The 20,572-nt window shown below is 47.9% G+C and overlaps 1 protein-coding gene across 4 annotated transcripts in view; it reads left to right on the forward strand.

The window, feature by feature from the left end:
• Window positions 1–2,826: 2,826 nt before the first annotated feature.
• CCM2 (CCM2 scaffold protein) overlaps window positions 2,827–20,572 on the forward strand; it is a gene marked incomplete at both ends in the record, with an annotated part of 37,739 nt that continues 19,993 nt past the window's right edge. For all 4 annotated transcript variants that reach the window (XM_080701519.1, XM_080701520.1, XM_080701522.1 and 1 more), the window contains one exon: window positions 2,827–2,856. In XM_080701519.1, coding sequence (XP_080557645.1) covers window positions 2,827–2,856 — 30 coding nt within the window. The remainder of the gene's footprint in view (window positions 2,857–20,572) is intronic.

Here is a 20,572-nt window from a genome sequence, read left to right on the forward strand (position 1 = left end):
AAATGGGGTCTAAGCTGCTGAGATACCTTGCTAAGTTGTTGAGGCTGGCCTAGAACCTGCAATCCTCCCATTAACCTCCCAAGTACTGGGATCACAGGTGTGTATCACCCACCATGTCTGGCCAGCAAATGTAGTTTTGTGTGTGTGTGTGTGTGTGTGTGTGTGTGTGTGTGTGTGTTACTGAGGATGGAACCCAGGGGCTTTCTACCTCTGGGATGCACTCTCAAACCTATTTTATATTTTATTTGGAAACAGGGTCTCAGTTGCTGAGAGCCTCACTAAGGAGCTGAGGCTGGCTTTGAACCTGTGTGATCCTCCTGTCTCAGCCTCCCAAGTGTAGGGCAAATGTGCAAATGTAGTTTTTAAACTTTTTTTTGTATAAAGGCACTTAAAATACATGCAAAGAGGGTTTTTTTTTTTTTTTTTTTTTTTAGCAAAGGCAGCCTAAGTCCCTGTTATAATTGAGGGCTCAGGCTCGTCTGGCTTTGTAATAATAGGTGATGAGTGAAGGCCTTGGGAGCACACCTGCATTGTCCCAGTGGTTTCAAGAGCACAGACTGTTTGTTTTTGTTTTTGTTTTTTTTGTGGTACTGGGGTTCCTGGAAGCCCTTTTACCTCTGGCTACACTCCCAGACCTATTTTTATATTTTTATTTGGAAACAGGGTCTCTTAAGCCAGCATGGCTGGCTTCGAACCAGCACTATCCTCCTGTCTCTGCCTCCCAAGCACGGGGATTACAAGCGTGCACCACCACGCCAGGCAAGAGCACAGATGGTTTACACTGAACCTAACCTGGGTACTTGGTAAGATGGGTTGGGCAACATGAAGCTGGGAATGTTTGGGGATAGAACAGAACATCAGGAGAAATACTGTTGCTTCTGGATTGGTTGGGTTAGTAGTCTGGAACGTTTATATGGAAACAGGGGTTGGGGGTCTGCCTGGGGGTTGGCTGAGCAAGGTGGAGTCAATCCAAGGGTAAGAACACTTGGGGGAGTCGCTGTCCGGCTAAGGAGGTAGTGGTAGTGTCCTTTTCTGAATTGTGGCGTGATAAATTTGAAAAGGCACATTTATGGAAGATTGCAGAAGACCTTACATGTCAGACCTCTGCTCCTGAATTGTTGGAGAACAATGACAACCAAGTGGTTGTGTCTGTGAATGTGAGAACCTAGATTGACAATACCAGAAGGCTGGGGGGTGTGGCTCACTGGAAATCCACCCTTTAAGGCGCCCAGGAAGGCTGTTCCTGGGCAGGTGAGTTGGATATAAACCGTCTCCAGGTGGATGCTGGAGAAGCGGGGGCTGCCAGCCTGGTACTTACTGCAGGAGCCAGACTCTGGGAAGCTGAGGATGCGGAGAACCTGAGGCAGAGAAGTTGCCCTCCACCTGGGAGCCTGGTGCTGTGGACGCCTCCCGCTCTGCATGTGCCTGCCAAGAGCGCTCACCTGCAGCAAATCCTCTTTCTTTCACAGTGCTTATTTTGCCTTCTGGCAAGGATGCTTATAGGGCCAGCTCCACGTTCTAGCAGAGTGTATTGACAACAGGTACAGTCTACAGTATTATTATTATTATTATTTGTGGCACTGGCGATGGAACCCAGGGGCATTCTACCCCCGAACTATACCCCCAGCCCTATTTTTTATTCTTTATTTTGAAACAGGGTCTCACTGAGTTGCAAAGGGCCTAAGTAGCTGAGGCTGGCCGCGATCCTCTGGTCTCCGCCTCCCAAGTGCTGGGATCACAAGCGTGCACCACCACGCCCGGCTTCAGTATACAGTAGTCGAAGGTAAATACTGGTTTCCGTTGGTATCAGTTTACTCTCAGTTGCAGTATAAGTTCCGTACAGGACCTTGGTTCAGTGGCAAAGCGGAGGGCCTGCGGCTGAGCCTAATTTTCAGTGTGCTTTTCGCCCAATCACCTTAGTCTTCGAGGCTTTTCTGCGAAATGCGGCAATTATTCTTCGGTGATTGTGAAGCTTCTCCGGTTTTATTCAGAGGGCTTGGACGTCTTTGCTGTGGCGATTCTATTTTCCTGGCCCATTCGTTTTAGGCGCGAAGTAGGACACACAGCACGCAAAAGAAAACGACCTCCCAGTGGCCCAGAAAATAAAGCGGACGCTGAAGGAAAGGAAGGAAGCGGCCCCGCCCCCGCCCGGTGAGGCCCCGCCGCCGCCCCGCCCCATCCCCAGGGGCCGGAGCCGGTCCTCCTCTGCCCGAGGCAGGCTGGGAAACTGGCCACCAAAAGATGGCGGCAGAATTGAAAAGTTGGAGCTACTCCCGCGCGCGCTCCCGCGGCCCTGAAGCGCCGGGGCGAGCTGGGGCGGGGCGCAGCGCTCCCGCCCTTCCTCAGGAGGCGGGGCTTACCCGAGGCTGAGGAGGCGCGTTCCCGCGGCCCCTGAAGCGCGCTCTCAGCCTTCTCGAGAGGCGTTCCCAGCCGTCTGCGGACTGGGCGGGGCCTGCGCGCTCCTTCCTCCCTGCAGCGGGGGTATCCGTTGGCTGGGCCCGCCTGCTCCCTCGGGCCGGAAGTGCGGGTGCGCGACGGGAGTGGGCGCGGCCTGGTTGTGGGCGGGGCCTGCTCGGGCCCGCCTGCTCCGTCGGGCCGGAAGTGCGGTGCGCGCCGTGGTGGGCGCGGCCTGGTTGGGGGCGGGGCCGGCGTGGGCGGGCCGGCGCCCCCAAGCCCGGAAGTGCGGGTGCGGGGCGCGGCTCGGGGCGGGGACTGTGGGCTGGCGGGCGGCGCCGGGCGCGCGGGGGTGGTGGGCCCGGGGCGAGCATGTAGCGGCCGCTGGCTGCGGGGCTCCCGGGGCGGGCCGCGGGCGCCGCACGCAGCGACATGGAGGAGGAAGGCAAGAAGGGCAAGAAGGTGAGCGCTGAGCAGCCTGCCCGCCGGGGTCGGGGGGCGCGGGCGGGCCGGGCCGCGGAGGTGGGGGTCCCCGGGGACTGGGCGGGGCGGGCCGGGTCAGCCCGCCGGGGGCAGGGTCAGGTGGCCGGCGCCGCCCGCAGGAAGCGCCGCGCCTTTCCCGGTCGGGCGGCGCTCGCCCCCGGCCCGGTCGCCTGCTCGGTGGCCTCCCCGTGCGGCGGGCCGGGGCGCCAGGAAGTGGGCCCAGCGAGGGGACAGGGTGTCCAGGGCTGAGGCGGGGCCGGAGGCGTGCGAGGGCCGTGGGCGCTTGCAGCCCACTTGGCTGCTTTTTTGGAGGTCCAGCCAAAGCAAGGGTGGACTCCAGTCAGGGCCCGCTCGCTCGTCGAGTGTCCCTTGTACGTAACACCATTGAGTGCTTTCAGTGACGTTATATTTGGCGTGGGCTTTAGGACAGAGTTCAAGAGGCTCCTTAGTTTATGTAGTTTAAAAATGTGGCTTTAATTACAGGCTTGAGTAGTTGATAAAGAACGTTTTCAGGAAACTGCAAAAACGATGTGGGATAAGCTACCTTTAAAGCAGAAAGTGAGTTTTAATAAAATGTATCCTTTTCAAAATAAATGCTTTATAATCCTCTTGACTTGCCTATCATTTTCATTTTGATAAATGTGCGTGTTTGCTTTACGGACAAGTTTAAAACAGGTCCTCCTGTCCTGTGTTACCGTCCAGCAGTCCGCAGACCGTGTCCTTTAATTGACCATGCTCATCACCTTGTTTTAGGAGATGCCCCATTTTTTAAAAAGTCTTATTTGAAATGGAAGGTAGCCAGTGGCCTTCAGGGAGCCCTGTGCTGCTGCCTCTCTACTTTTTCTCATTTATGTTAAGGAGCGTGCATGAGAAATTTAGATGCAGTATCAGTTGTGGTTACCTTTGAAGATGAATTAAGACTGGAAAAAAGCACCACCAAAAGTGGTGATTTGGCCTACAAGTATTAGATTATAGAAGCTCGGGGGTGGAGAGGGCGAAGCTGAGCAATACAAAAGGAGTTAGCTAGAAAGGAAAGGTGCTATCCCAGTGACTGCTTAGCTAGGGACCAGGCCCTGGTGTGCATGGTGCTGTTTGCTGTCTGAGCCTGCTGTTCTGTGGCATGCCAGCAGCTCAGTACCCGAGGCCAGTCACCTCCTTAGTGTGGACTCCTTACAGGGGCACCTGACACTGGTAGGCAAGGAGGGAATTGGCTCCGTTTCTTCTGGAGCCTTCTACCACTTTTAGTGGAAACATTGATTTTTTTTTTACCAGTCGTAAGAGACAGAAGGGCCGGGTGTGGTGGCACACGCGTGTAATCCCAGCATTCTGGAGGCTGAGACAGGAGGATCGCGGTTTGTGGACATCCTCAGTTACCTTTATGACCTTCGCAACTCAGTAAGATCTTGTTTCAAAAAATAAAAAGGACAGGCCGGGTGTGGTGGCCCATGCTTGTAATCCCCTTGTTTGGGAGGCGGAGACAGGAGGATCGCGCAGGTTCCAAGCTAGCCGCGCTGGCTTAAGAGACCCTGTTTCAAAAAAAAAAAAAAAAAAGTATAAAATAGGTCTGGGAGTGTAGCCTGGAGGTAGAAGGGCTTCCAGGAACCCCAGTACCACCAAAAAAATAATAAATAAATAAAAAATAAAATAAAAAGGACTAAAAAATAGAGCTGGGGGTGTAGCTTGGAGGTACATTCCCCCGGGGTTCCATCCCCAGTACTGCAATAAATAAATAATAAGGAATAGGGCTGGGGGTATAGCTTGGAGGCAGAATGCCTCTGGGTTCCATTCCTAGTACTACAAAAACAAAACAAAACAAAACAGAAGCAAGTAATACATCCTGAACTTTTGGAATACAAGTGAAGGCTCAATAAACTGAGCATGATGGTACACGCTAGTAATCCCAGTACCTGGGAGGCTCTGGAGGATTGTAGGTTCGCAGCCAACCTCAACTACTTAGGCCCTCCACAACTTAGACTGTTTTATTTATCTATTTATTTATTTATTTATTTATTTTGGTGGTACTGGGGTTCCTGGAAACCCTTCTACCTCTGGGGTACACTCCCAGACCTATTTTATATTTTTATTTGGAAACAGGGTCTCTTAAGCCAGCACGGCTGGCTTCAAACCTATGCGACCCTTCTGTCTCCGCCTCCCAAGTGCAGGGATTACAAGTGTGCGCCACCACGCCCGGCTTAGACTCTGTTTTAAAATAAAGAATAAAAATAGGGCTGGGAGTGTAGCTTAGCAGTAGAATGCCCCTGGGTTCCATCCCCAGTACACCACACACACACACACACACACACACACACACACACACACACACACACACATACACATACTGTCTGTGTCTGCCATCCCCTAAGACAGGAGCTGTATGTTCCCTCTATTTTGGCACTTGTCATCTTGGCTCGTTCCCTGTACTCAGGCAAGACGGCTCTTTGGGGCCTGGGCTCCTACCCAAGCCCTTACTTAGCAAGCTTTACTAGTATCTTTTTATTTCTCCTCTTCCTCCTCCTCTTTCTTCTTTTTGGTGTGTGTGTGGTACTGGCAATGGAACCTAGAGGCCTTCTGTCTCTAGCCTATACCCCCAGATCTATTTTATTTATTTTGTGGTACTGGGGGTGGAACCCAGGACATTATGCCTCCAAGCTACACCCCCACACACACACACCCGGTCCTATAATTTTATTCTTTTTTTTGTGTGTGTGTGTGTGGTACTAGGGGTGGAGACCAGAGGCTTTCTACCTCCAGGCTATACTCCCAGACCTATTTTATACTTTATTTGGAAACAGGGTCTCACTAAGTTGCTGAGAGCCTCACTCAGTAGCTGAGGCTGGTTTTGAACCTGTGCGATCCTCCTCTCTCAGCCTCCCAAGTGCTGGAATTACAAGTGTGTGCCACCAACCCAGCTCTAATCTTTATTTTGAAACAAGGTCTCATTGTGTTGCAAAGGGCCTCGCCAAGTACCTGAGGCTCTCCAAGTAATAGGAGCAATCCTCCTATCTCAGCCTTCCAAATGCTGGGATTTCAAGTGTGTGCCATCATGCCCAGTTTCCCATTTTATTTCTTATTTGGAAACAGGGTCTTGCTGAGTTGCTGAGAGCCTCAACAAGTCACTGAGGCTGGCTTCGAACCTGTGATCTTCTGTCTCAGTCTTCCAAATACTGGGATTACAAATGAGCGCCACCACCCCTGGCTCCTTAGATTATTTCAAGTTGGCAGAGCCTTTTTCTTCATTCAGTTTGAGATCACAACCAACTTATGAATTTAGGAGCTTAAATCATTCTCGGAATCAGAAATACCTGTTTTAAACTTTTTCACAATTAGAACTTAATAAGTTTTTGCATCATTCCAGTATAGGCACTAAAATTCTCTTTTTAAGTTATTTCCTTCAAAAAATGCAGCTGGGCATGGTGGAAAATGCCTATAATCCCAGAACTTGGGAGGCTGAGACAGGAGAATCACAGGTTCCAGGCAGCCCCAGCAGCTTAGAGAGACCTCTTTTCAAAATTAAAAATCGGAAAGCCAGGCAGGGTGGCATACGCTTGTAATCTGAGCATTTGGGGGGCTGAGACAATCACAGTTCGCGGACAGCCTCAGCTACTTAGTGAGGTCCTTTGCAACTCAGTGAGACCCTGTTTTAAAATAAAGAATAAAAAGGCCAGGCGTGGTGGCACACGCTTGTAATTCCCGCGCTTGGAAGGCTGAGATAGGAGGATCGCACAGGTTCGAAGCCAGCCTCAGCTACTTAGTGAGGCTCTCAGCAACTTAGTGAGACCCTGTTTCCAAATAAAATAGAAAATAGGTCTGGGAGTATAGCCCGGAGGTAGGAGGCCTCTGGGTTCCACCCCAGTACCACCAAAAAAAAAAAAAAAAAAAAAAAAAAAAAGATAAAATAAAGAATAAAAGCCAGGTGTGGTGGTACACGCTTGTAATCCCAGTGCTTGGGAGGCTGATATAGGAGGATCGCACAGGTTCAAAACCAGCCTCAGCTACTTAGTGAGGCTTTCAGCAACTTAGTGAGACCCTGTTTCTAAATAAAGTATAAAATAGATCTGGGAGTATAGCCTAGAGGTAGAAAAGCCCCTGGGTTCCATACCCAGTACCACCAAAAAGTAATAATAATAAAGAATAAAAAATATGGATGGAATGTAGCTTAGACTGGATTTCATTCCCAGTATACACACACACACACACACACACACACACACACACACACACACACACATTGGATTGGGTATATCTTGGAAGTAGGATACCCCTCGGTTCATTCCCCAATAACGCAAAAACAAAACAAACAGAAAAACAATTTAGGTGTGATGGTATGAACCTGTAATCCCAGTAGAAAGGCAGATGAGACAGGAGTATCACAGGTTCCAGACTAGCCTCAATAAGTTAGTGAGACTCTTAACAGCCTAGTGAGACCCTGTTTCAAAACAAAACAACAAAAAAAAGGTTTGAGAGTAGGCATGGTGGCACACGCCTTTAATCCAGTACTTGGGAGGCTGAGACAGGAAGATCACAGGTTCGAGGACAGCCTCAGTAAGTAGACTCATCAATCTACTGAGACCCTGTTTCAAAATAAATAAAATAGGGCTGAGGATGTAACGCAGAGGTAAAATGTTCCTAGATTCAATCCGTACTAATACACACACACACACACACACAGAGTTGGGGTAGTACCTTGGAGGTACAGTGTCCCTGGGTTTAATCCTCAGCACCACAAAACAACAAAAGCCATATACTATACAGACTTAAACCTGTAAAAATGTGGATTGGCAGGCTTTTTCCAGGTCTCAGGTGCTCGCCTCGGTGTCCTGTCACTGAGGCTTGTTCTATCATGGGACACAGGAATTAGCTGCAGAGAACCAAGGGACCAAGTGGATGTCTTTGACATGGCCGCAGGTGTACCACTGCCTTTCCTCCAGCTACCCCAGCACACGCTGTCGTGGTGACTGCACGTCAGTCCATCATGGTCCGTTCAGCAGACATCTGTTGAGCATCTCTTGTGTCCCATGAAGTCACTGGGTGATGGGGATGTAGGAAGAGCAGAGACCTTGAGCTGGTGGGGAGATGAAAGGTCCTGGGTTCATCTGAGGGAATGTATGGGTTGGAAGAAGCCCACTGGCTGCTGAAGAAGTGGGACCTCGGGTAGAAGTAGCCACTTGGGGGCTGTTCTGCCCTAGTGTCTGAAGAACAGCTGGTGCCTTTTGTACTAAAAGTCCTGATTTGAGATTTGGATGATAAGGCCCGTATTTATAGAATGAACTCAGATGCTCTGCATTGTGGTCCTGTTCTGTCCAGATGGAATTCCTTTTTGTAGGAAACTTAGGCATACACTTGGGTCGAGGTGTGTGTATTTTTCAATTCAGATTAGGGTTACAGCTTCTGCTCTTATATCTTAATTTATACACCCAGTGGTCATGATTTTCACCTGAATCAAGTTAAATATTTTTGTGTTGATCAAATATATTTGTATTGGCTGAGTATGGTGGTACATGCCTGTAATCCTAGTACTTGGGGGACTGAGACAGGAGGATCGCAAGTTCAAGGGCAGCTTCAGCAAGTAGTGAGACTAAACCTAGTGAGACAGATGCTATTTCAAGATAATTAAAAAAGACTGGGGTGTAGCTCAGAGGTAGAATGCTCCTGGGTTCAGTCTCCTGTATTACAGGGGTGAAAACACACACATACACACAACACACACACACACTCATTTGTATTGTCTAGAAAATTAAAAGGTAGAAGCCGGGCATGGTGGCACACACTTGTAATCCCAGCATTTGGGAGGCGGAGACAGGAGGATTACGGTTTGAGGACAGCCTCAGCTACTTAGACTCTTTGCAACTCAGACCCTGTTTCCAAATAAAGAATAAAAAACAGGGCTGGGGATGTAGCTTGGAGGTCGAATGCCCCTGGGTTGCATCATCTCCAGTACTGCCAAAAAACAAAAAAATGTAGCTGGGCATGGTGGCACAAGTTTATAATCCCAGCACTTGGGAGGCGGAGACAGGAGGATTGCGGTTCGCAGACAGCCTCATGCTTCTTAGCTGTCTGCAACTCAGTGAGACTGTATTTCAAAATAAAGAATAAAAAATAGGGCGGGGGCTTAGCTCGGAGGTAGAATGCCCCTGGGTCCAACTCCAGTACCTCAAAACAAACAAAAAAAATGCTCAAATACAAATGAGCTCATCTGTTTGGGCCCTGAGCCATTCCAGCCGGTGTCCTTATAATTGGAGATTAGGCCACACACATACACAGAGGGGTGACTGTGAGGACGGGAGAAGACTTCATCTGCAGGAAGCTAGCGCTGCCCACCCCCGGACCTTGGGCTTCCAGCCTCTGGACTTGGGCGAGCCTAAGTTTCTGTGATTGAAGCCTGGGTCTGTGGATTGTCCCCTGCCAACCCTAGCAGGTTGTTTTGAGGCAAGCTGTAGAAGTCAGTTTGTCTGTCTGTAGGTAGGAGTGCCATGGTCCTGGGCAGTCTCTGAGGATCAGATCTGTTGTGTTGCCCTGGACAAACCCTCGCTGCACTCCACGTGGACCATAGATTGCAGCTACTCTGTAGTCAGGAAAGCTTGCAGTGGGCCCCAGCACCGTGAGCGACAGGTTTGTCTTCAGGGACCTGCAGCAGGAGGAGTGGGCCTGCCTGGGCCTCCGCGGGGTCATTGCGGCGGGGTCATTGCGGTGGCGTCATGAAGCGATCCCATTACGTCGGTGCGCTGTCTGGTGTGGCTTTCTTACCCTCAGGCTGAGAGATGCAGCAGTTCTTCCAAGTGACAATGCAGGTATGAGGAGGTTTTGTTTTTTGGTTTTTTTGCGGTATTGGGGATGGAACCCAGGGGCATTTGACCTCTGAGCTACCCCCCCAGCCCTATTTTTTATTATTTGGAAACAGGGTCCCACTAAGTTGTGGAGGGCCTAAGTAGCTGAGGCTGTCCATGAACCGTGATCCTCCGGTCTCAGCCTCCCGAGTGCTGGGATGACAAGCGTGCTCACCACGCCTGGCTGTGAGGGGGTTGCATTTGGATTCGGTTTTGTGATTTGTGGTGCTGCAGAAGGAACCCAGGCCTCATAGCAAGGGCTTTGTTAGGAAACCTAACCCAGCCCGGCCTTTTTTCTTTTTTGGCAGAAGCAGGAAACTTTTTCCAAAGCTCTATTCCTGTGCCAAGAAAATGACACTTTTTTGTTTCTTTCAAGTGTGCCAGATTGGTAACAGTTTTTTGCTTGAACTGTGTTAAGAATTAGGGCATTTGATTGCAGGTATTAGATGTATGCAATGAAAGGAATCCCCCGTAATAATCACAGCAGGAAGTTGGAATTTGGTTTGGGTTGCAGTGGAAGCTGGCATACCTTGTAACCTGGGAAGGTGGAAAGAATAGTTGAATTTTGAAAGTGAGCAGATCAGCGGGTGCGGTGGCGCACGCCTGTAATCCCAGTATTTGGGAGGCTGAGATGGGAGGATTACAGGTGTGTGCCAGCACACCCAGCAGTGCTGCTGTTCCAGAGGGACACCTAGCGTGTCACGTAGGTGCAAAATACACTTCTGTTGTCACTTGTAACTTTGAGGGAAAAAAGAAAACTTAAAACTACCCATTTTATCATTTAAAATTGCATGCAAGTGTTTCTCAAAAATCTTATCTGCTTCCTCTGTGTTGTAACCACGAGCTCTCAGTTCAGCTGTGATTATGGTCTTGAGTTTCCCTTGCTGCTTTACATGGTGGGCTACGTGGTATTAACGAGATGGCTTACGTCTGAGTGTTCACTTTCTGAAACATGTCAGAAAATTCCCCAGGCCTGATGATGCCTTGCTGTTTTGTTCCTGATATTTGATATGCTGCTGAATAGTTCTAGGACACAAATAGTAACCGGAGACCACCTGTCTTTCCACCTTTCCACATCTAGTGTCAGACCCAGACCAGTTTGTTCATTCTTTCTTTCTTTCTTTCTTTTTTCTTTTCTTTTTTTTTTTTTTTTTTTTTTTTTTTCGTGGTACTGCTGATGGAACCCAGGGACATTCCACCTCCGAGCTACATCCCCAGCCCTAAATATATATATATATTTTTTGGGTGGTACTGGGGGTGGAACCCAGAAGCTTTCTACCTCTGGGCTATACTCCTAGACCTTTTTTATATTTTATTTGGAAACAGGGTCTCACTAAGTTGCTGAGAGCCTCACTAAGTAGCTGAGGCTGGCTTCAAACCCGTGCGATTCTCCTGTCTCAGCCTCCGAAGCGCGGGGATTACAAGCGTGCGCCACCACGCCCGGCTCCCAGCCCTATTTTTTATTCTTTATTTTAAATCAGGGTCTCACTGAGTTACAAAGGGCCTCACTAACTAGCTAAAGCTGTCCGTGAACTGTGATCCTCTGGTCTCAGCCTCCCGGATGCTGGGATTACAAGCGTGCCCACCACGCCCAGCCAGACCAGTTCTTTCTTGGGCTCCTTTCTCAGTATTGTCTGTCCTCAGCCCCTCACAAAGAGGAGGGAGTCACCTTTGCTTCTGTGTTTGCAGCCCAGCCACTCCTCCATCATTTTATTTTGATGGTTTTCCTTTTTCCTTTTTGGTTGTGTGTGTGTGTGTGTGTGTGTTACTGGGGATGGAACCCAGAGTATCAAGCATGCTAGGCCAGTGTTCTACCACTGAGCTACATTCCCAGCCATGAAGTTTTTGAATACACCAAAGTAGAAAGAATTATACAGTGAACACTCACATACCTACCAGCCAGATTCTTCCACTAATATTTTAATTTTTTCCTGGCAGGTTGATTTTTTTGTGTGTGTGTGGTACTGGGGTTCCTGGAAGCCCTTCTACCTCTGGGCTACACTCCCAGACCTATTTTTTAATTTGGAAACAGGGTCTCTTAAGCCAGCGAGATCCTCCTGTCTCCGCCTCCCAAGCGCGGGGATTACAAGCGTGCGCCACCACGCCTGGCCTTGGCAGGTTGATTTTAATTAAAAATAAAAGAAAGAAGTATGTTGCTGGTGACGTGGGTGGACAGTAGTTTGGGGGTAAAAGTGAAAGAAATGGCTTGCAGCTCGGCTCCTCGGTCCTGGACACCTGGCCCACACGAGCTCTTGCTCTGCTTTATTTCATTTTAGCCCCCTGTCAACCGCTCATACTCACTGTCTACCCATCTTATTTTTATGATGTGTTTCTAAGTAAATTATAGGCATCATTTCACTTTGCTAACAGCATTATGTCACTAGGTTCAAGATTTGCTTGCAATTTTGAGGGAAAATTTATACACAATAAACTACACATCTGGGTTTTTTTTTTCCTTTACGGGGGATGGAACCCAGGGGCATTCTACCTCCAAGCTACACCCGCAGCCCTATTTTTTATTTTCTTTATTTCGAAATGGTCTCACTGAGTTGCAGAGGGCCTCATTAAGTAGCTGAGGCTGTCCGTGAACCACCATCCTCCTGTCACAGCCTCTCACATGCTGGCATTGCAAGTGTGCGCCACCATGCCCAGCTAACTATACACATCTTAACATTTTGATAAATATATACATCTGTGTAACCTTGTTTTCTTTCTGTTACTATAACTAAACACCTGAGATGATCAACTATAAAGAGAAAAGGTAGCCAGAAGTGGTGGAGCACGCTTGTAATCCCAGCATTTGGGAAGCTGAGACAGGAGGATGTGGGTTCGAGGATGGACTCAGCTACTTAGGCCTTCTGAAACTTAGTGAGACCCTGTTTCAAAATAAAGAATGAAAAATAGGGCTGGAAGTGTAGCTTGGAGGTTGAATGCTCCTGGGTTCCATTCCCAGACCCGCAAAAAAAAAAAAAAAAAAAAAAAAAAGAGACAGAGAGAGAGGTTTATTGTAGTTCACAGTCAGATTGTGAGCCAGGAAAAAGAGGAGGAAGAGGAAGGGGCTCCACACTCCCAATGACCTGAGGACCTCTTAGTGGATTGAAATTCTTAAATATTCCACAGCCCCCCAATAGCGTCACTCTGGGAACCAAGTCTTTTAACACCTGGACATCTGGGACATATTCAACACCAAACATGCGTAACCCAACACTACAAAGAAATAGAACATTGCCATCACTGAGAAAATGTCCTTATGCCACTTAGGTGTAGTTCAGAGACAGAACACCCTGAGTCAATCAAAAAGTACCACCAAAAACCATAACAACAACAATAAACAAAAACAGAAGGGCCACGTTGCAGTACACTTCATGGGGACTGATTTGTTTATGGCAACCTTCTTGTTTTCTCTGGAGTGTCAATTAAATTGTTTTTCTTTACTCTTTCAAAAGTATCTTTATGGTGGGCGAGGTGTCCAGATACTAGGCTGGGGGTGTTGCCCAGTGGTAGAGCCCTGGTCTGCTGGTCTAGCATGTCCCAGTTCTTCGGAGTCTGACTCAGGGGGATCGCAGGTTTGCTGCCAGCCTCAGCTACTTAGTGAGGCCTCCACAACTTAGACCCTGTTTTAAGATAAAGAATATAATAGGGGTAGGGGTGTTGCCCAGAGGTAGAATGCCCCTGGGTTCAATTCCCAGTGCAGTTCTTTTTCTCAAGAACTTCTGGAGTCTTAGTCATGTAGCTTATGTAATAAAATGTTCTTTAAGATTTTCCTTATCAGTGTACTGCACAGCTAGCATTAGCACCCTGGGATTTCTTTTCTCTGCCCCTTGGGTTGGAGTCTATACTTTTTTCTCTCTTGGATCCTTTTTCTTTTGCTGGGTGTATGTCGTGTGTGTGTGTGTGTGTGTGTGTGTGTGTGTGTGTGTGTGTGAGAGCGAGTGAGGGGGGGGGAAGATCCCAAGTCACTGCAGGTATGAAAATAACTATTTTCTCTTTGACTTAATTGATATTTTGCCTTTAAATAATTTCTAGGTTTATGGCTGGGGGTGTTGCCCAGTGGTAGAGCCCTGGTCTGCTGGTCTAGCATGTGGAAGGCCCTGGATTCAGCCCCCAGCACCAGCACTACCAAAAAAAAAAATTAGGTTTAAGCCAGTGTGATGCATCATTAAGAATAGGAATTGTTCTGAGAAATGTGTCATTAGGTGATTTTTTTTTCCAGTACTGGGGATTGAACCCAGGGGCATTCTACCTCCAAGATACACCCCCAGCCCTATGTTTTATTCTTTTTATTTTGAAACACGGTCTCACTAAGTTGCAGCGGGCCTCACTAGGTAGCTGAGGCTGGCTGTGAACGGCGGTCCTCTTGTCTCAGCCTCCTGAGTACTGGGATTACAAGCGTGCGCCACCACGGCGGGCTTCATTAGGGGATTTTATGGTTGTGTGACCATCATAGAGTGGCGTACTTACCCACACTTATGCTAACTGTCACTAGGTATAATCTCATGGACCACTGTCCTGATTGAGATGTCATCTTGTGGCACCTGACTGTAATTTCCCCTCTGAATTTTAAGGGGGATTACTGTATTTCCTTCCAACATGACAGACACTTCTATTCTGAAGTAATTCTTACTTTTTTTACAGGGATTTTTTTTCTTACTGGAGTTCTCTTAAAAATCAATAGTCCTCCCGTACCCCCCACCCCCCAGTGCTGGGCATTGAACCCAGGGCCTTGCATATGCCAGACGAGTACTCTACCACTGAACTGTCCCCCAGCCTGACCTGCAGTTTCATGAGAATGAGTCTAGGTACTAGGATTTGTCTCTCACTTTTTTTCCCTTCTTTTTTGTGGTGCTGGGGATTGAACCCAAGGGCTACCTCCTAGCTTCACCAGCCCTGGTTTATTTTTTATTTGGAAAGAAGGTCTCACTAAATCGTAGAGAGCCTTGTTCAGTTGCTCAGCTGACTTTGGACCTGTGATCCTTCTGTCTTAGTCTCTCAGGCACTGGGATCACAGGCATGCGCCACCACACACGGCTTGTCTGTCACGTTTTGTCCTTCTGTTATTGGGGTTTTTCTGTCTGTAGAGTGGAGTCTTCTGTTTCTTTGTTTTCTGACATTTGTGTCCCTATTTTGACTCTGCCTTGCTTTTAGGTGATTGCTAGACTCATGGACCTGGCTTCTGTGGCTTTTATTTATTTATTTATTTATTTATTTGTCATTTTTAATTTTTTTTTTTTTTTCGTTACTGGGGATGGAACCCAGGGGCATTCTACCTCCAAGCGATACCTCCAGCCCTATTTTTTAGTCTTTATTTTGAAAAAGGGTTTGACTGAGTTGCAAAGGACACCTCACTAAATAGTACCTGAGGCTGAGAACCATGATCCTCTTAGCCTCCCAAATGTTGGGATTACAAGCATGCGCCACCACGCCTGGCTTTCTGTGGCTTTTACGTTTTCTCATATTCTTAATTTTTTTTTAATCTTTTTGCTTTATGTTCTAGGACAGGATTGGCAAATTTTGTGTAAAGGGCCAGATAAGCCGGGCGTGGTGGCGCACGCTTGTAATCCCAGCATAATCCCAGCATTCGGGAGGCTGAAACCGGAGGATCGCGGTTCGGGGACAGCCTCAGCTACTTAGTGAGGCTTCTGCAACTCAGTGAGACCCGGTTTCAAAATAAAGAATAAAAAATAGGGCAGGGGGTGTAGCTAGGAGGTCGAATGCTCCTGGGTTCTATCCCCAGACCTGCAAAAAAAAAATAATAATAATAATAATAAAGGGCCAGATAAGAAATATTTTAGGTTTTCTGGGCCAAGAGGCAAAATCAAGGCCATTACACAGGTACTTACATAATAATGAAAACAAATTTCCAACAAAGTTCTTAATAATGAAGTTCAGAGTATTATAATAAGTATAATTTTCTTTTGTGATATACTACTGAGAATTGAATTCTTTTGCTACTCTGACATTCTGTTTAATTAAAGTTTAAAGTTAAAGCTCCCTCCTATCAGGTTGATCAGTCCTACCAAGTTGGCAGATTCCCTGGCCTAAGTTACTCACTTGGCTCTAAGTTATATCCACTCTATTATTCCAGTGAGTTTTTATTTGACCATCATATTTGTACTTTCTAAGATACCTTACTTGCTCTCTGTTCTTTTTCACAGCTGTCTATTCCTGTTTTATGTATGTGGCTCTTCTCAAGTGTCTGTTCCTAGTCTTCTCTCTGTTCTCAGTCACTGTCCTTTCTTCTCTCATGCGGATCACCGGACTCACCGTGTCTGTGATGAAGGATTGTGCTGACTGGCGGGTTAGTGTCCGAGCACCGTCTCACCGGCTCAGTTGTGTCCGTTCCCTGGGAGGGGCCCTGCTGTAACCCCGGCAGGGTGTGACTGCTCTGCCTAGTAGCATCTGTGTCTCTCTCCTGGCTCCTGGTTTCCTTTCTTCCTTCAAGTCTGTTCTGGGTGGAGTTTTTTGTTTTTTTTGTTTTGTTTTTTGTTTGTGGTACTGGGGATGGAACCCAGGGGCAGTCTACCACCAAGCTACACCGCCAGCCCTATATTTTATTCTTTATTTTGAAACAGATTATCATTGAGTTGCAAAGGGCCTCACTAAGTAGCTAAGGCTGTCTGTGAACTGTGATCCTCCTGTCTCAGCCTCCCAACTGCTGGGATTACAAGCGTGGCAGGGTGGAGTTTTTTGTTGTTTGTTTTTCGGTACTGGGGATTGAACCCAGAGACATTTTACCTTCAAGCTACACTCCCCATTCCCAGACTAATTTTATTTTTACATGGAAACAGGGTCTTTCTAGGTTACGGAGAGCCTCACTAAATTGCTGAGACTGGCTTTGAACCTCCAGTCTCAGCCTCCTAAGTACTGTGACTATGGGCATGCATCTACACTTGGTCCCTACCCCTTTTTAAATTTTTCATTTATTTTTGTTTTACTGGGATTGAACTCAGGGGCATACTACCTCTGAGATACACCCTGAGACCTCTGGCCGTATTTTATTTATTTTTTTTATTTGGAAACAGGGTATTTCTAGGTTAATTAGAGTCTTAGTACTTGATGAAACTGTCCTTGAAGCTATGATCCTCCTGTCTCAGCCTCCTAAGTACTGGAATTATAGACATGAGCTACCATGCCCAGCTTCTATTTTTTTTTTTTTAATTTTAAAACAGGTGTCTCACTAAGTTGTGGAGGGCCTAAATTCCTGAGGTTGGCTGTGAACCTCTTATCTCAGTCTCCCAAATACCAGCATTACAAGCCTGTGCAGCCACACCCAGATGTTTGTTTTTTGTTTGTTTGGTGGTACTGGGGTTAGAACCCAGGGGCTTTGTTCCTCCAAGCTATACCCTCAGTCCTATTTTTTTAGTCTTTTTTTTTGAAACAGGGTCTCAATGCAAAGGGCCTTGCTATGTAGCTGAGGCTGTCTGTGAACCGCTATCCTCTGATCTCTGCCTCCCGCATGCTGGGATTACAAGCGTGCACCACTATACCAGGCCTAAATATTTTATTTTGAAATGGTCTCACTAAGTTGCTGAGAGCCTCACTAGGTAGCTGAGGCTGGCTTTGAACCTGTGCAATCCTCCTGTCTCAGCCTTCTAAGCACTGGGATTATAAGCGTGCGCCACCACGCCCAGCAGGAGTATTCATTTTTAAGGGCCTTCACCAGCAACAAATTCAACTTCTTTTCTAGACTAGGAGATTTAAGGAAGTTAAGGCAAGCTTCGGACACATGCTGTTTAGTCTCAAATTGGTGACTCAAACTTATGAGTCCTGAAGGCAGTTGGAGGCATTTGTAGGCTGAGCACCTTAGTGTCACTTACTCAGGTGGCTCAAGCCCCACCTGAAGGCACCTGACCCCGGGAAGGTCTCGCTGCTTGAAAGCACGCAGTGAGAACGGGGTGTCTAAACAGCCTCCTCAGCCGGGCACAGTGGTGCACACCTGTCATCCCAGCTTGAGAAGTTGAGACAGGAGGGTCCTGGTTCTGGCCAGCCTCAGCTGAGTGAGGTCTTCTGCAACTTAGTGAAACCCTGTTTCAAAATAAAGAATAAGTCAGGCTGGTGGCGCATGCTTGTAATCCCAGCATTCAGGAGGCTGAAACCTGGAGGGTTGCGGTTCCTGGACAGCCTCAGCTACTCAGTGAGGCCCTCTGCAACTCAGTGAGACCCAGTTTCAAAATAAAGAATAAAAAAAAACTAGGGCAGGGGGTGTAGCTCAGAGGTCGAATGCCCCTGGGTTTCATCCCCAGACCTGGAAAGAAAGAAAGGAAGGAAGGAAGGAAGGAAGGAAGGAAGGAAAGAAAGGAAGGAAGGAAAGAAAGAAAGAAAGAATAAGAGAGCCAGGCGTAGTGACGTACCCTTGTAATCCCAGCATTTGGGAGGCTGAGACAGGAGGATTGTGGTTCGACAGCATCCTCAGCTACTTAGTGAGGCCTTTTGCAACTCAGTGAGACCCTGTTTCAAAATAAAGAATAAAAACTAGGGCTGGGGTATAGCTCGGTGGTAGAATGCCCCGGGGTTTCATCCCCAGTACTGCTAAGTAAGAAAAATAAAATAAAAATAGGGCTGGGGATGTAGCTCGGAGGTAGAATGCCCGTGGGTTCTATCCCCTGTACCACACACCAAAATAAATACATAAAACAGCCTTGTCACAGCTGTGTCCCTCTGTGAGCTGAGAGCCTGGTTCTTCATCAGCTGCATCAGCCCCAAGATTTGCCCTTCGCTTTTCACTTTAGTTTTCTTTCTTCATTTTTGTGGTATTGGGGATAGAACCCAGGGTCTTCTACCTCTGAGCTACATCTTGCCCTGTTTTATTTTGTATTTCAAAACAGGATCTCACTAAGTTGCGGAGGGCCTTACTGAGTTGCTGAGGCTGGCCACAAATCTGTGATCCTCCTGCCTCAGCCACCCATGTACTGGGACTATAGATGTGCGCCACCACACTCAGCTTCTCCCCCCCCTTTTTTTTTTTTTTTTTTTTTTTTTTGCAGCACTGGGGATGGAACCCAGGGGCATTCTACCACCGAGCTACACCCCCAGCCCTAGTTTTTATTCTATATTTGGAAACAAGGTCTCACTGAGTTGCAAAGGTCCTCACTAAGTAGCTGAGGATGGCCGCAAACTACGATCTTCCTGTCTCCATCTCCCAAATGCTGGGGTTACAATCGCGCGCCCCCACGCCCGGCCGGACTGGCTTCTTCTTTGATTTTTAGCTTTGGCATTTGAACTTCAGGATGATCAGACTTCCAAAGTAATGTCCCTTAGTTGATTTCACAGGGCCACACAGAGATGCTGGGCTTGCTTGTGGGTTTGCATGCTGGGAGGAGTGGGAATGTGTTTGCTGGTTCATTTTTGCTTTTGTGCATGCAGCCTGTTTGGATTTTGTCAACATTCTGGATGTTGCCTGCTTTTTAAGCTTTTTTAAAACTGTAAACAATTGCAGTGGGCTTTGCAGAAGGAAGCTGTGGTTTCTGGTCTTTCCTGTTCATGCATGTTTTTTTCAGAGGGAGGGCTAACATCTGACCATATTTTCAACAAGTTCAGGAGAAAATAGAGAATGCATAGTAACTGTCACCAACGGTGGAGGAATCCGAATTCCACCAAAGAAATTCCTACTCAAACTGGGTCTCCATTGGGGTATTCCATGGAGAATGAGGTAGGTTCAAATCTAGTGTGGGAAGAGCCACGTAGGAGGACTGCGGGGCCTTGTGAGTGTTGTTCGTGCTGCGTCCCAGGGCGTGTTCACTGTGCGGGCCTGCCGGCCCGCGGGCAGACCCTGCTCTGGGGCGACGGGCTGGAGGGCCAGCCACCAGCTTCCTTGGCTGAGACCGTGGCTTCTCATGGAAACTGCTCTGCTGAAGGGCCGTCGCAGGGGTGCAGGTGGAGGCGAGGAGCCCGTCTGCCAGCTGGGGCGTAGAGGCCCTTGCGCTGCTCAGTCTTCACTCAGCAGCGAGACCACAGGCTTTGTCTTCCAGGGGAAAGTAATTTTTATGTGGGTTTATAGTCAGTTGGGACCAAAGATCTGAGCTGAGAAATGGTAGAGGGAAAAGATCAAGAAATAGAGAGGGGCCGGGTGTGGTAGTGCATGCTTGTAATCCCAGCATTTGGGAGGCTGAGACTGGAGGATCGCGGTTTGTGGACAGCCTCAGTTATATAGTGATGCCTTCCGTAACTTACTGAGACCCTGTTTCAAAATAAAGAATAAAAATTAGGGCAGGGGGTGTAGCTTGGAGGTCAAATGCCCCTGAATTCCATCCCCAAAACTGCAAAAAAAAAAAAAAAGAAAGAAAGAAAAAGAAAAAAGAAACGGGCTGGGTGTGGTGGTGCATGCCTGTGATCCCAGTACTTGGGAGGCTGAGACAGGAGGATCGCAGGTTCCCAGCCAGCCTCAGCTACTTAGGCCTTTTGCAACTCAGTGAGACCATTTCAAAATAGGCTAGGGCTAGGATTGTAGCTCAGAGGTTCCATCCCCAGTACTGCAAATAGAGAGTGCACGTGCCCAAAGGGTGCCCGGAGCTGCTATGTGCCTGTGGCTATGTGCCTGTGGGCACATAGCAGTCCCGGGGCTGCGTGCCAGCATGGACCCTGGCTCACCTGCTGTGTCCACCGTGGGCCTGAGGCGCCTGCACATTTGTCATCAGGGCAAACTGGCAGCAGTGGGCAGATGCCCATCTTCCCCAAACATGGCCGAACCCTGAGATGGGGACACACGCAGCTGAGTTGTGCTGCTTCTTTCTTTTCTTTTCTTACTTATTTCAACATATGTGGTATGAAGGAAAGGCTCTTTTCTATCTGTAGGCACTGGAATACTTGTTTATTTCCTTTCTTTTTTTTTTCTTTTTTTTTTTTTGTACTGGGGATTGAACCCAGGGGAATTC

Source organism: Muscardinus avellanarius (assembly GCF_963383645.1).
Source record: "Muscardinus avellanarius genome assembly, chromosome: 9".
In the NCBI taxonomy this organism is placed as follows: Eukaryota; Metazoa; Chordata; class Mammalia; order Rodentia; family Gliridae; genus Muscardinus; species Muscardinus avellanarius.